Source organism: Pristiophorus japonicus, chromosome 11, assembly GCF_044704955.1.
Source record: "Pristiophorus japonicus isolate sPriJap1 chromosome 11, sPriJap1.hap1, whole genome shotgun sequence".
In the NCBI taxonomy this organism is placed as follows: Eukaryota; Metazoa; Chordata; class Chondrichthyes; family Pristiophoridae; genus Pristiophorus; species Pristiophorus japonicus.
In genome coordinates this window covers 152,841,413-152,856,721 of record NC_091987.1, presented here as the reverse complement: position 1 = coordinate 152,856,721, position 15,309 = coordinate 152,841,413, and the positions used below count along the sequence as shown (strand labels likewise).

Genomic DNA, 15,309 nt, shown 5'->3' with positions numbered 1-15,309 from the left:
CTCCAGTTTGTATACATTTAAGGGGACCAAAAATGCTCTCCGCTCCAAAGGGGGCGCATTTACCGTTTTGTAAGTGCTCTATCCACCAAAAATAAAATGAAAACCAATCACACTTACCACAGGTGGACATTACTTACCTCACTGCAGCTGGAAGAGGTCTGGACCGCCCGCTTTTAGACGCGGTGACATCAGGGCGTGCTGCGGGTCGGGCGGGAGTCAAAAATCGAATCGGTGTCGCAACTGGTGAAACCAGACCCAAAAACCCCGGCGGGCCGCCAGAAGCTGGCCGCTCGCCCGGAAGTGCTCACCGCTGCCATTGCTGCCCCTCCGAGGCAAAAACAGAGGCGAACAGGACCGGAGAATCCAGCCTTCAGACTACTAGCCTGATTTGGAGGCCGATCTTCCTTACATTACTGATAACCTATAGAGTTAACATCTTAAACCCAACAAGCATCAGATTACACTGTAACGACTTCAGCAACCCAAACTGTTTGACAGTCAGTTTGGTAAGATTTTCATTTCAGACAGCAGCTGATGATGCATTCAATTGGCTCTCTGGAATTCTGTACCCCAGAGGGCTGTGGAGGCTCAGTCGTCGAGTATATTCAAGACTGAGATCGATAGAAGTTTGGGGATAGAAATTGCCCCCTGCCCGAAACGGGGCGCACACATCCTGTTTGGTCCTTACTGCAGCTGCGATTCAGGTCGCCTCTTGAGCGACATTCCACTCTTTGTTGCTTTTTTCATTTGGATCCGGAAGTCGCTCTTAATGCAGGCGGTGACATCACCTGAGGGGTGGAAGTTGGGGGCGGTGCGGAGTGACCACCGCGATGACATCACCATGGCTCCCCCTTTCACTTAAAGGGGAGAGCTTTTAAAACTTCGGCCCACTGGGCCATCAGGGAGCGTTCTGGCCGGGCCAGCGGCCTGGTACCCAAGAGGGGGTGCGGGGCTGCCTGTTGGCGGCCTGGCTGAACCAGAGAGCATAATTGTCGGCCCGACATGGCAGTCGGTCAACAAACGAAAACATGGCAAAAGCTGCACTGCTGTTGCAGGCGGCCACAGCCTCACTTGACCACCAGGCAAAAACAGGTTTTGGCACCGCCGGGCGGGCCGAAGATATTCAGAGCAGAATATCACCATCGGAAGGGTAGATCGGCGGTGCACACGGTGATGACGCACTTACCACGGATCGGCAGCACTGGGGGGGGGGGGAGAAATCGGGGCACCGGGAAATCTCAGCAGGGCAATTGGACTATCAGCGGCCATTCCACCCCGCAGCGTGGCCACCGATTTGCGGTGGTAACAGGCCTGAAGGAGAGGGGCAATTTCGGCCCCTTTGGACTCGAAGGCAATCAAAGGATATGGGGATCGGACGGGAAGGAGTTGAGGTCGAAGATCAGCCGTGATCTTATTAAATGGCTCGCGAGGCCGTATGGCCGACTCCTGCTCCTAATTCTATCAAAGAATTGAGTAGTGAGAAATTGCTCTCCCTCCCCATGATCTGAATGGGAATGATGACATTGTTAGGATATGTAAAGAGAAGCAGAGATTACTGACCTTGCTCCGCAGATGTTGGGGTTTGAAGCTCCGTTTCCCCATTCATTATCGGCTCAGCCTTGGATTTATTTTCTTCTTTCTAGAAAAGGCAGAAAAGTGCAATCATCAGAAGTTCTAAAGAAAAGAAAGACTTGCATTTCTATAAGGCCTTTCACAAGCTCAGGAAGTCCCAAAGCACTTTCGAGCCAATGAAGTATTTTTGAAGTGCAGTCACCGTTGGACTGGAGGAAACACGACAGCCAATGTGCGCTCAGCAAAGAGCAAGAAGATAATGACCAGATAATCTGTTTCAGGTGTTGGTCGAGGGGCAACTGTGGGGTAGAAGGAAACCAGGAGAACTCCCCCATTGTCCTTCGAAAAGTGCCCTGCGACATTTTACGTCCACCCAAGGGGTCAGACAGATGTTTAGCTTAATGTCCCATCAAAAGACAGCACCTCTGACAGTTCAGCACTTCCTCAGTACTGCATTGAAATACCACACAATCATAGAATGAGAGAAGGAGGCCATTCGGCCCACTGTGCCTGAGCTAACCAGTTACTCCCACACCCCTGCTCTTTGCCCTTGGCCTTGCGATTTTTTCTACTTCAAGTCTTTATCCAATTCTTTTTTGATGGTTACTATCGAATCTGCTTCCAACACCCTTTCAGGCAGTGTGTTCCAAATCACAACAACTCGCTGTGTATTTTTTTCCTCAAGTCGCCTCTAATTCTTTTGCCAATCACCTTAAATCTGTGTCCTTCTGGCTACCGACCTTCCTGCACTGGAAACCGTTTCTCCTTATTTGTGCTATCAAAACCCTTCATGATATTGAACACCTCTATCAAATCTCCTCTTAACCTTCTCTGCTCTAAGGAGAACAACCCCAGCTTCTCCAATTTATCCACGTAACTGAAGTCCCTCATCCCTGGGACCGTTCTTGCACAAAAGCAAAATACTGCCGATGCTGGAAATCTGAAATAAAAGCAGAAAATGCTGGAAATACTCAGCGGGTCAGGCAGCATCTGTGGAGGGAGAAACAGAGTTAACATTTCGGGTCGATGGATCTTCTTCACCATTCCAGTACATCTCTTCTGCAGCCTCTCCAAGGTTTTGACAAGTGTGGTGCCCAGAATTGACCACAATACTCCAGCTGAAGCCTGACCAGTGGTTTATAAAGGTTGAGCATGACGTCCTTGCTTTTGTGTTCGATGCCTCTGTTTATAAAGCCAAGGATCCCAAATGCTTTAACAGCCTTCTAAACTTGCCCTGCCACCTTCAAATATTTGTGTACAAACACCCACGGGTTTGCATGTTCCTGAACCCCCTTTAAAACTGTACCATTTAGTTTATATTGTCATAGAATCATAGGGCTAGAAATTAAATTTTTGGTGATAGCGGTATTTTTTCACCAAAAATATGGCTATGACTCCGCTCCCACTACGAGGCCTAAAATTCAGCCTTCCATTCGCCTAGCGGCAAGAATCGGCGTTCCACGAGGGTTTGTGGCGCAAACTGCGAATTTTCTGCAACTTTTCTCCGAGGCCGATACCGCTGCGAGACGCGTTTTGGGAGGGCGGCAAACACAAAAAAAAACGCAAAAAAAAAAATCACAAAACATTCTAATCGCTGTAAAAGAATTAAAAAATAAAAACTTTAACTTACCTTTTTTGCAGGTCTTCTGTTCCAAGGGGCTGCAATGCAGATTTTTCCCGGACTAACTACGGGCGCGCTATGAGCCACATTTTTGGTGAAAGCGCTATTCCGAGACTTACACACCAGCGGTCTACTCCTCAGCGGTACTTAAAAACCGCCGACGCAAGACTTCTCCGAATTTCCCGGTTCGCCGTTATTCGTCAAAAATGGCAAAATATCGGCAAAAATCGGGCGCAAGGTTGGCAAATTTTTAGCCCATAGAAATTTACAGCACTGAAGGAGGCCATTTCGGCCCATTGTGTCTGCGCCGGCCGACAAAGAGGCTATCCAGCCTAATCCCACTTTCCAGCTCTTGGTCCGTAGCCCTGCACTTTTAATTGCCAGTCTTACCAGCGACGCCCACACCCTGAGAATGAATTAGCTTTGACTTAATCCACAATGTCCTTGGAGCAACGTAGCCCCCCTCCCGGTGAACTCCTAATATCATTCTACATATCAACAGGTGGCAAGTAGAGCTCAGACATTTCACCACATGGATAGAGGGCAAGAAATTCAGTCGGACAATCACCGTGGAAACCATTACACATCTCCTCACGGCTAGTTCAGAGTGGCATTAGCTAATGGCCAAGACCAGGCTAGCTGCTTGCCATTTCACCCAGGAGTGGTGTGTGTCACAGAGCGAGCCAAACAAGGAGAAAACCTAGAGTATATACACATGACCAGGAAAAGGGCTGTGTTTTTCTTCTTTTGTTTCTTGTGGCCACTGGTATTACCAATCAAAAACCGGGATACCATTGTGATGTGTGATATTGTGGTACAGACACTGTGTGGGTTCACATCAACTGCCCTCGCCTGCTATATTAATAGAGGCATTAACCAAAGTAAAATACATGTTTGAATCCCTTTTTTTCTACAATGAAATTGTCCAGCATAATTTCCTGGCTTACGTTATTGGGAATCACAGGATTACCCGGGTAATGGACATCGGATGGAGACAGCAGCAAACGTGACCGTTATCCCACCACATTCAGCTAGCCTCCTGACTTTCCTTGCCTGGACTCACGTGAGGAGAACCACCGATTGGTTGAGGCAATAACATTGGAAGCCTGCTCCAGAATGTCATAACATTGAGCGAGGAGGGAAAGCTTGTTGAATAGAAGGATGAATATTCGGTAGCCATGGTAGTGGGTTACCTTGATTTCGCCCGCATCTCCACGTCTGGTTCTTTTCATGATCTCTTCTATTCTCTGGGAAAAAAAAATCGTCGAGAAAAAGAATCGGTTATATTTTCCACAAACTAAATCCTACCACTGTTCTGAGTTAGCCAAAACTCGCACCGCCCCGCTCACCCATCACCCCTGTGCTCATCGACCTACATTGGCTCCTGGTTAAGCAACGCCTCGATTTCAAAATTCTCATTCCTGTTTACAAATCCCTCCATGGCCTCCCTATCTCTGTAATCTCCTCCAGCCCCACAAACCCCCCAAAATGTCTGTGCTCCTCTAATTCTGCCCTCCTGAGCATCTCTGATGATAACTGCTCAACTGCTCCTATGCGTATGTGGCTGTGCCTTCAGCTGCCTGGACCCCAAGCTCTGGAACTCCCTCCCTAAACCTCTCCGCCTCTCTACCTCTCGTTCCTCCTTCAAGACGCTCCTTAAAACCTACCATCTGCCGTAATTTCTTCTTATGCAGCTTGGTGTCAAATTTATTTGTTCTGTCTTATAACGCTTCAGCACCTTGGGACGTTTTACTACGTTAAAGGCACTATATAAATAAAAGTTGTTGTTGTTGTCATTATTTACACAATACTCCCTCCTAACCTTCTTTCTCTCCATCCGCTCCTGTTCAATCTGATGAATGGCCTGTTCCCGCTCTTGCCGCTGTCGTTCAGCGGCCTCACGAGCCCTGGCTTCAGCCTCTTCCCGCTGAAGAAAAAGAAACACAGGAGACCGCTGTAAAAAAATCCTAAATTATAAATCCCTAAATTATAGTTACATGTATCTTGGCCTAAATAAAAGACTTGCATTTACATAGTGCCTTTCACGACCACCGGACGTCTCAAAGCGCTTTACAGCCAAAGAAGTACTATTTGGAGTGTGGTCACTGTTGTAATGTGGGAAACGCTGCTGCCAATTTGCACACAGCAAGCTCCCACACACGTCAATGAGCAGATAATCTGTTTTTGTTATGTTGATTGAGGGATAAATATTGGCCCCAGGACACTGGGGATAACTCCCCTGGTCTTCTTCGAAATAGTGCCATGGGATCTTTTACATCCAGCTGAGAGAACAGACAGTTTAACATCTCATCCCTCAGCACTGCACTGGGAGTGTCAGCCTTGATTTTTTTCTGTTCAAGTCCCTGGAGTGGGACTTGAACCCACAACCTTCTGACTCAGGGGCGAGGGTGCTGCCCACTGAGCCACAGCTGACACTAAATAAAGGTGTAAGAAAGCAAGTTTCATAAAGGAAATATATATTTGTGAAATGACCATAATCATGACTTCAACCTTCCACACAGAGGAGGATGCTAGTTAACTCTGAGTACCGAAAGCCTTTTGCGACTTTGATCATATGATCAGCCAATATAATATATAATATTCTAACAATATAATATAATATAATCTAGCAGTCAAGCTTGAGCTTTGCCTGAGGGGGACCCAGGTTAGAATCTCATTCTTGAATGACACTGTAACTTGATTATACCCAGCAAGTTCCTTGCACCAGAGCTGAAATGTGTCAGTATAAATATCGGCCCAGAAATTGCGGTCGGGGGCTTCCTGCGAGCCGACGCCTCCGACCGAAATGTTTTTCCGAAAGTACCTTTTGGTCCCGGAGGAAGGTAGACTTACGGTCCGAGGGCTAGATGCACAGCCCAGCAAGTGGGCCCATGTATCCCAGGAACATAAGCTCAACCTGGGATCACGTGGCCTGGACCACCAATCACAATGGAGTATTGTCACTGTTAATCATGGGAACTCCGTTTGTACGAGCTCCCATTATACTGCCAATGAGAATACCCCCAAACAGAAACACAACACAATAAATTAAAAAAAAAAGACCTCACATTTAAAATTATTTGAAATTGAATTTAAGTAAATCTTTTGGACAAAAATTTTGGGGGGGATTTTTAAAATATATTTTTTTAATGAGGTAAAAATAAACTTGCCTTAATGGACAGGGTTTTTAATATAAAAGTTAGTGATAACATTTAATTTTTCCATCTTTTAAAACTCTTACACTGGTGAACTCTTAGGCTACATGCCTGCTTTTACCAGGCGTAAGAGTTTGAAGGACATTCATTGGGCATGAGTTGGGCAAATATCCCAAATCGCCACGCCCGAATGTCCTTCTCCCAGGGATGTGGCGATCTGTCAAATGACATTTTGACGGATCGGAAAAGCCGGGTCTTGGCGCATGCGCATCGTACACGCCCAGAGAGGCCGCAATTTACGGCTCAATATTCCAGTAAGGAGGCTGGCTGGCGCAGTGAGTTAGAATGGCGGCCAGGGCTTAAATTATGAGGCAGGTTGCCGAAACTTGGCTTGTAGTCCCGTGAGGAGAGAAGATTAAGCGGCGATCCAAGCAAGGTGTTTAAAATGATAATAGGGATTTGATAGAGTCGATATAGATGAACTAATCCTCTTGGTGGAGGAATCCAGAACAAGAGGGGATCATCTTAAAATTGGAGCTCAGCCATTCAGGAGTGAGATCAGGAGGCACTTTTACACATAAAGAATCATGGGAATCTGGACTCTTCCCCAAAAGGCTGTGGATGCTGGGGGTCAATTGGAGCTATAATTACTGAGAGCAATAGATTGTTGTTGGGTAAGGGTATCAAGGGATACGAAGCAAAGGTGGGTAAATGGATTTGAGGTACAGATCAGCCATGGTCTAACCAAATGGTGAAACAGGCTCGAGGAGCCAAATGGGCTACTCCCCTTCCTATGTTCCTAGTTAGACAGTGACCCGTGACCTCCAGGATTTATGTCAAATCCAAGAAAGCTTGATAAGAGGTCAATTAGCTGTAAGAGTTCTAGGTGAAATGAGCCTAGACTGTCTCATGCAAGTTTCTAATCGGCATGAACTGAAGGCACAAAACTGGACCTAAAGAGATAAGACAGATTTTTGAACGATAGGGGAGTCAAGGGTTATGGGGAGCGGGCAGGGAAGTGGAGTTGAGGCCAAGATCAGATCAGCCATGATCTTATTACATGGTGGAGCAAGCTCGAGGGGCCAAATGGCCGACTCCTGCTCCTATTTCTTATGTTCTGAGCAAGGCCACATGATGCTGTGGGAAATGGAACAATGTTACACTGCTCAATCATTGAGTGTTCTACCAAAAGAGAGACAAAGGGATATTACCAGGGCAGAGCTTTGCTTTTCATCTAACTTGCTGGATATTTGAAGTAGAATTAATAGTCCTCAGTGTGTGGGGCTCAAAAGTCACCCCCAAAAAAGTTCTAAGAAAGTGTTACCGCATCCCTAAGATAACAGTAATGTGTAGCTGCTTGTGCATGAAACAAAAGGTTAGCATGCAGGTACAGCAAGTGATCAGGAAGGCCAGTGGTATCTTGGCCTTTATTGCAAAGGGGATGGAGTATAAAAGCAGGGAAGTCTTGCTACAGCTAATATAAGGTATTGGTGAGGCCACACCTGGAATACTGCGTGCAGTTTTGGTTTCCATATTTACGAAAGGATATACTTGCTTTGGAGGCAGTTCAGAGAAGGTTCACTAGATTGATTCCAGAGATGAGGGGGTTGACTTATGAGGAAAGGTTAAGTAGGTTGGGCCTCTACTCATTGGAATTCAGAAGAATGAGAGGTGATCTTATCGAAACGTATAAGATTATGAGGGGGCTTGACAAGGTGGATGCAGAGAGAATGTTTCCACTGATGGGGGAGACTAGAACTAGGGGGCATAATCTTCGAATAAGGGGCCGCCCATTTAAAACAGAGATGAGGAGAAATTTCTTCTCTCAGAGGGTTGTGAATCTGTGGAATTCGCTGCCTCAGAGAGCTGTGGAAGCTGGGACATTGAATAAATTTAAGACAGAAATAGACAGTTTTTTAAATGATAAGGTGATAAGGGGTTATGAGGAGCGGGCGGGGAAGTGGACCTGAGTCCATGATTGCTCCTATTTCTTATGTTCTTATGTTCCAGCAATTCCCCCTCCCGTGAACAGGAGGAGTCTGTTCCTCTAACGTAAGCTTCAATGTGTAATAAAACAACAAGAATTGTTAAAAATCCTGGCTGTTTAAGCCTGGGTTTGGAATGGTCGCCCTGGCTGAGAGTCTCGAGCTGTAATTGCTGCTACATTTGACATTTTATGCAAATTTCCAGGAGAATAGTGTGAAGTTAAATCAGGAAAATGATGGAAATATACAGCATCTTACTCGTAAAAGAGCTCACGAGCCTCGCTGGACACAGGCGTAGGTCAGCGATAGGACAACAGGCACCCAAGCCCCGATTCTGCCCCCTGCTGTATGTGGCTAGTGTAATGCCAGCCGTGGCTCAGTGAGCAGCACACTCTCCTCTGAGTCAGAAGGTTGTGGGTTCAACTCCCACTCAAGAGACTCGAGCACATAAATCTAGGCGGACACTCCAGCGCAGTGCTGCACTGTCGGAGGTGCCGTCTTTTGGATGAGATGTTAAACTGAGGCCTCATGTGCCGTCTAACGTGGGCGTAAAAGATCTGAACTTATGGTTTCTGGATTATTATTCCAGTAACAAACACTACACTACAGGTTTTAAACCTCTAACTTGACAGGATTGAGTTTCACTGATTACAGTCGTGTGTGATAAGAGTTCAAAATGTCCCATTACAGCGGTAATATATGCACCTGGTGAGGATGCTCACAGGCTTGTAGAGCTGTTGAGTTGGGAATGGCTGAGCCAGTCACGTGATGTTCACAAGACTCAATAAATCCCCAGCCAGTTGGGTTCAGGGGATCCACGATGAGGCAGGTGGTTGTGAGCCTGGTGGATGAACTGGTAATGTGTAGTGGATTGTTAAACCTTTGCTAATAAACCAACTAGTTCTTAATAGCCATGTGTTGCTATGAATTCTTAGCAAAGAACCCATGAAGCAAATACATTACAACAGTGTTACAGTGTTCATCTAACCATTTCACCATGATGGTTGCAGCTTTCATTCCATTTGCCATTCAGGGGTGAGAAATGGGCATAAAGGCACCGAGGAGAAGTTATACATATCCAGTGCAACAGTGAAACATCACCCCACCACTAACCAGCTGTTCGAGTCTGGCCAGGAGTTCTATTTCCTGCTGTTCTTTTAAGATTCTTTCCTCTTCTGCTTTTCTCTGGCGTTCCAGCTCCTGCTGTCTTTGCTCTTCCTCAAGCTTGCGTGCCTCTTCCTCACGGCGAGCTTTCTCTTCAGCCTCTTTTCTCTCCAACTCTTCCTTCAATTTCCTTTAACAAGCACCAGATTTATTCATCAAGGTACAGTCATTTGCATAAAATATTATCCTTCATAACATGGGAATTAGGAACAGGAGGCAGCCATTTGGCCCCTCGAGCCTGCTCCACCATTCAATGAGATCAAGGCTGATCTTCGACCTCAACTCCACTTTCCTGCACTGTCCCCATATCCCTTGATTCCCTTAATATCCAAAAATCAATGCTGCACATCCCTGATTTTCTTTGGTCTACCACTGACGGTCGTGCAGTCAGCTGCCAAGGCCCCAAGCTCTGGAATTCCCTCCCTAAATCTCTCCTCCTTTAAGACAGTTCATAAAACCTCCCTCTTTGCACAAGGTTTTGGTCTGATGACACTCCTGTGAAGCGCACTGGGATGTATGATATATCGCCTTTAACGTAGCAAATTATAGTCGTTGTCGTAAAGAGACACCAAAGAAACAGGATGCAGCAGATAAATACACAACCTTCATCGACTGAAGCCTGGTTACTGACCCCGTTTCTAAATATAGCACGCTACCTTTCGGCTTCCTCCTGCTCTCGTCGCACCTGCTCCTTGATCTCCTTCTGCAGCCGGACATGTTTTCGGCGTTCTGCCAGAAGTTTAGCTGCTTCCTCGGCGTTAGTCGTTCCCGCCATGGTCTTAGTACTGGATGTGTCTGAAAGAGAAGTGTGGAGAGCCAAGTCACAGTCAGAGATGTGCTGCCATTCTGCAGAGCAGTAAATACATTGGGACACAACGACAATGAGAAACGGAGCAAAAACAGAAGATGCTGGAAATCTCAGCAGGTCAGGTAGCATCTGTGGAGAGAAAGCAGAGTTAACGTCTCGGGTTGATGACCTCAACTTTGCGGAGCACCTCCGTTCAGTCCGTAAGTGTGACCCTGAGCTTCCGGTCGCCTGTCACTTTAATTCTCTACTCGACTCTACTCCCACTCTGATATCTCCGTCCTTGGCCCCCTGCACTGTTCCAATGAAGCTCAACACAAGCTCGAGGAACAGCATCTCATCTTTCGTTTAGGCACTTTACAGCCTTCTGGACTCAACATGAAGTTCAACAATTTCAGAGCGCAACCTCTGCCAATCTTTGGCTCCCTTCCCGTGCCCCCCCTCCTTCCCGCGCCCCCCCTCCCCCCTGCACCCCCCCCCCCCCCGTTGGAGCCTGTTCCTTTCTTTTCTTTCCCTTGTCTCTAATGGCAGTTGGTCATAATCCCACCATTCACACCTTATCTCGACTAACGTTTTTCTAACTCCTAGCATTAGCATTTGAATTTGGGCCATCATCCCTTTTGTCTACCTAATCTCTCTTGTCTTCCAACCTATCACAGACCTTCCCTTTTGTTCTTTCCCTCCCCCTTTCAGTGGTTCTTTCCGAACACTCTCCAGTTCTGACAAAGGGTCATCGACAATAGATGTTAACTCTGCTTTCTCTCCACAGATGCTGCCTGACACGCTGAGATTTCCAGCATTTTCTGTTTTTTTTATCCCAGATTCCAGCATCCGCAGTATTTTGCTTTTGAATGAGAAAGGGAGTCAACTTTTAACACCTGAACTGGGCGAAAAAAGCATCAGATTGCGTGGCTGGACTTCAGAATACAGAGTCACGAGACAAAACACAATGGGGGCAAAATTGCCCTGTGGCCCCGATTGAGGGCAATGACCAGCTGGGGCCAGGACATTCTGCGCCTAGAGCTGAATTGGGCTTACCGCCCCTCGAAGGCAGTGGAACGCAATCTCACATGCTTCATTCCCTGCCGGGGGTGGTTTCCGGAGCGTTCCTGGGCTGGGGAGTCGCTGTGCGTAGCGCTGATGCGAATTCACCGCCTCTCCCCTTCGCTTAAAGGGAGGGCCGCTGCACACTCTGTACGGCCTCTGACATCTCCACTAGGCCAGCGAGGCACTTGGACTGCAGCCCCGCACCCAAGACGGAGCGCCTGGCCCGCACCACGCTAGGAATCATATACTGGAGCCGGCCAAAGAGTCAGCAATCCAGTAAAGATGGCGGCCTGGGCCACTGGCTCCCTCCCCTTTAAGTACTGCCCCGAGAGCGGATGTCGGCCAGCTTCATGGACCGCGGGGTCATTTCCCTCGCTGGCCGGTAAGGGGTTGACGGGGAGCAGCGAAGGGGTCAGCGCGCAAGCCGATGATGTCACCGTCGGTTGCGCAGCGGCCCGGGGCACTACTCGCGGGGCGCGGCGTTGCCATGGCAGCACCTCCGCAAACTTCTGGGCAATTTCCGCGGGAGCCGGTAACAATCCCCCAGGGGAAAAGTCTCTCCCGCCTCTGAAGAAGGAGCAATTTCACACCCAATGGATTTGCACCAAGTGCATTTGTTGCGCAGAAGCGAACTGAATGTTAGGATGTGCAAGGAAGATGTTGCCTAAACTGGAAACGTGAAATTAAAACAGAAGATGCTGGAGACACTCAGCAGGTCAGGCAGCATCTGTAGAAAGAGGAAGCGGAAGATTAATGTGTCAGGTCGAGGACCTCTCGTCAGATTGTCAGCTTAGACGGAGGAAAAGAGCCAGCGAAACGTGGGGCAGAGAAAGCAAAAAAAAAGAGATCTTTCCCTTCCCTCCGCCTTTTCCCACCATTGCCCATCCCTAGTTCCCCTGAGTTTCTCACATATATAGGCCAGACAGGGTAAGAACGGCAGAGTTCCTTTCTTATAAGACATGAGTGAACCAGTTGGGTTTTTACGACAATTCTACAGCTTCATGGTCACTTTTACTGATACAGGTTGGACCTCCTTTATCCGGGCACCCTCGGGACCTGGCCTGTGCCGAATGAGGGATTTTGCCGCATGAGGGGAGGTCATCGGCCTGGGGGAGGAGGTGGGCCGAGGAGGCTCGACCCCCCCCCCCCCCCCGGAGGGAGCGTTGAGCAGATGAACGGCCGGCCCAAGGACTGTAGCTGCAGGAGTTCCAGCAAGGCGATGAGGAGGAGGCAGCCGATAACCCCAGCATCAAGGAAAAAGATTATATTGGTGAGTACCTTGTACAAATTCCGACTGGACGGGGGTCAGTTTCGACAGAATCGCCCCACATGCTTGAGCATCCTCGACATAGAAACATAGAAAGTAGGTGCAGGAGCCTGAACCACTATTCAATATCATAGCTGATCAATCACCTCAGTACCCCTTTCCTGCTTTCTCTCCATACTCCTTGATCCCTTTAGACGTAAGGGCTATATCTAACTCCCTCTTGAATATATCCAACGAACTGGCATCAACAACACTCTGCTGTAGGGAATTCCACAGGTTAACAACTCTGAGTGAAGAAGTTTCTCCTCATCTGAGTCCTAAATAGCCTACCCCTTATCCTAAGACTGTGTCCCCTGGTTCTGGACTTCCCTAACATCGGGAACATTCTTCCCGCATCTAACCTGTCCAGTCCCGTCAGAATTTTATATGTTTCTATGAGATCCTCTCTCATCCTTCTAAACGCCAGTGAATACAGGCCCAGTTGATCCAATCTCTCCTCATATGTCAGTCCTGCCATCCCGGGAATCAGTCTGGTGAACCTTCGCTGCACTCCCTCAATAGCAAAAATGTCCTTCCTCAGATTAGGAGACCAAAACTGAACACAATATTTTAGATGAGGCCTCACCAAGGCCCTGTACAACTGCAGTAAGACCTCCCTGCACCTATACTCAAATCCCCGAGCTATGAAGGCCAACATACCATTTGCCTTCTTCACCGCCTACTGTACCTGCATGCCAACTTTCAATGACTGATGAACCATGACACCCAGGTCTCGCTGCACCTCCCCTTTTCCTAATCTGCCGCCATTCAGATAATATTCCGCCTTCGTGTTTTTGCCACCAAAGTGGATAACCTCACATTTATCCACATTATACTGCATCTGCCATGCATTTTCCCACTGACCTAACCGGTCCAAGTCACCCTGCAGCCTCTTAGTGTCCTCCTCTCAGCTCACACTGCCACCCAGCTTAGTGTCATCTGCAAACTTGGAGATATTACACTCAATTCCTTCATCTAAATCATTGATGTATATTGTAAAGTGCTGGGGTCCCAGCACTGAGCCCTGCAGCACCCCACTAGTCACTGCCTGCCATTCTGAAAAGGACCAGTTTATCCCGACTCTCTGCTTCCTGTCTGCCAACCAGTTCTCTATCCACGTCAGTACATTACCCCCAACACCATGTGCTTTGATTTTGCACACCGATCTCTTGAGTGGGACCTTGTCAAAAGCCTTTTGAAGGTCCAACTACACCACAGTCACTGGTTCTCCCTTGTCCACTCTACTAGTTACATCCTGAAAAAATTCGAGAAGATTTGTCAAGCATGATTTCCCTTTCATAAATCTATGCTGACTTGGACTGATCCTGTCACTGCTTTCCAAATGCGCTGCTATTTCATCTTTAATAATTGATTCCAACATTTTCCCCATTACTGATGTCAGGCTAACCAGTCTATAACTACCCATTTTCTCTCTCCCTTCTTTTTAAAAAAAAAAGTGGCGTTACATTAGCTACCCTCCAGCCCATAGGAACTGGTCCAGAGTCGATAGACTGTTGGAAAATGATCACCAATGCATCCACTATTTCTAGGGCCACTTCCTTAAGTACTCTGGGATGCAGACTGTCAGGCCCCAGGGATTTATCGGCCTTCAATCTCATCAATTTCCCTAACACAATTTCCTGCCTAATAAGGATTTCCTTCAGTTCCTCCTTCTGTTAGCCACGGTTGAGCCACCTTCCCCATTTTATTTTTACTCCAGACAGGGATGTAAAATTGTTGAAGTTCATCCATGTGATCTTTAAATGTTTGCCATTGCCTATCTACCATTAACCCTTTAAGTATCATTTGCCAGTATATTCTAGCCAATTCAGGTCTCATACCATCGAAGTTACCTTTCCTTAAGTTCAGGACCCTAGTCTCTGAATTAACTATGTCACTCTCCATCTTAAATGAATAATTCTACCATATTCTGGTCACTCTTCCCCAAGCGGCCACGCACAACAAGATTGCTAATTAGTCCTTTCTCATTACACATCACCCAGTCTAGGATGTCCAGCCCTCTAGTTGGTTCCTCGACATATTGGTCTAGAAAACCATCCCTAATACACTCCAGGAAATCTTCTTCCACTGTATTGCTACCAGTTTGGTTAGCCCAATCAACATGTAGATTAAAGTCACCCATGGTAACTGACGGAATCAGGGCCCAGTGCTGTTTTTAGCGACTCGATGGCCCTGTACCAACATGGTGGGCCGCCCCGACCTGTGTGAGAACACCACCGCAGGCCGGGGCTATAAATAGAGCTGAAGCGCCCGGGCCCTGGAACATTGTGGCGGAGGTGCGGTGACTGAGGGTACAGGGCCCAGATGAGCCGAGGCCCAGGGGCAGCACGGGCCACTCCACACTGCGATGTGTGCGCACACTAGTTCTCCAGTCGCCCTGGTTAACCCTTGCCACTGGATAAAGGCGGAGCTCTGTCAAGCCCGTGTGGTGGCTGATGTGCAACGGTCACCACACGTTAAAAAAATCCACGCACAGGCATCTTCCACTCACTCAACTGGAGTTCAGGACTGGAACATCGGGTCCTTCATTGAAACACCTATGAACTCGTAGAAGCAAATTTTCAACCTGCCCTTGTGGGATCTGAACTCACACATGGATGCAAATTTGTGTCCCAGCACTCTGTTGTATAGTG

The 15,309-nt window shown here is 47.6% G+C and overlaps 1 protein-coding gene across 1 annotated transcript in view; it reads right to left on the bottom strand.

Moving 5' to 3' along the window:
• The window catches only part of LOC139275617 (MAP7 domain-containing protein 2-like), a 223,728-nt gene that overhangs the window by 23,160 nt on the left and 185,259 nt on the right, over window positions 1-15,309 (bottom strand). Inside the window, exons 10-14 of the mRNA XM_070892789.1 lie at window positions 10,154-10,292; window positions 9,447-9,627; window positions 5,016-5,120; window positions 4,387-4,440; window positions 1,561-1,639 (exon numbers count right to left, since the gene is read on the bottom strand). Of these exons, the coding sequence (XP_070748890.1) occupies window positions 1,561-1,639; window positions 4,387-4,440; window positions 5,016-5,120; window positions 9,447-9,627; window positions 10,154-10,292 (558 nt within the window). The remainder of the gene's footprint in view (window positions 1-1,560; window positions 1,640-4,386; window positions 4,441-5,015; window positions 5,121-9,446; window positions 9,628-10,153; window positions 10,293-15,309) is intronic.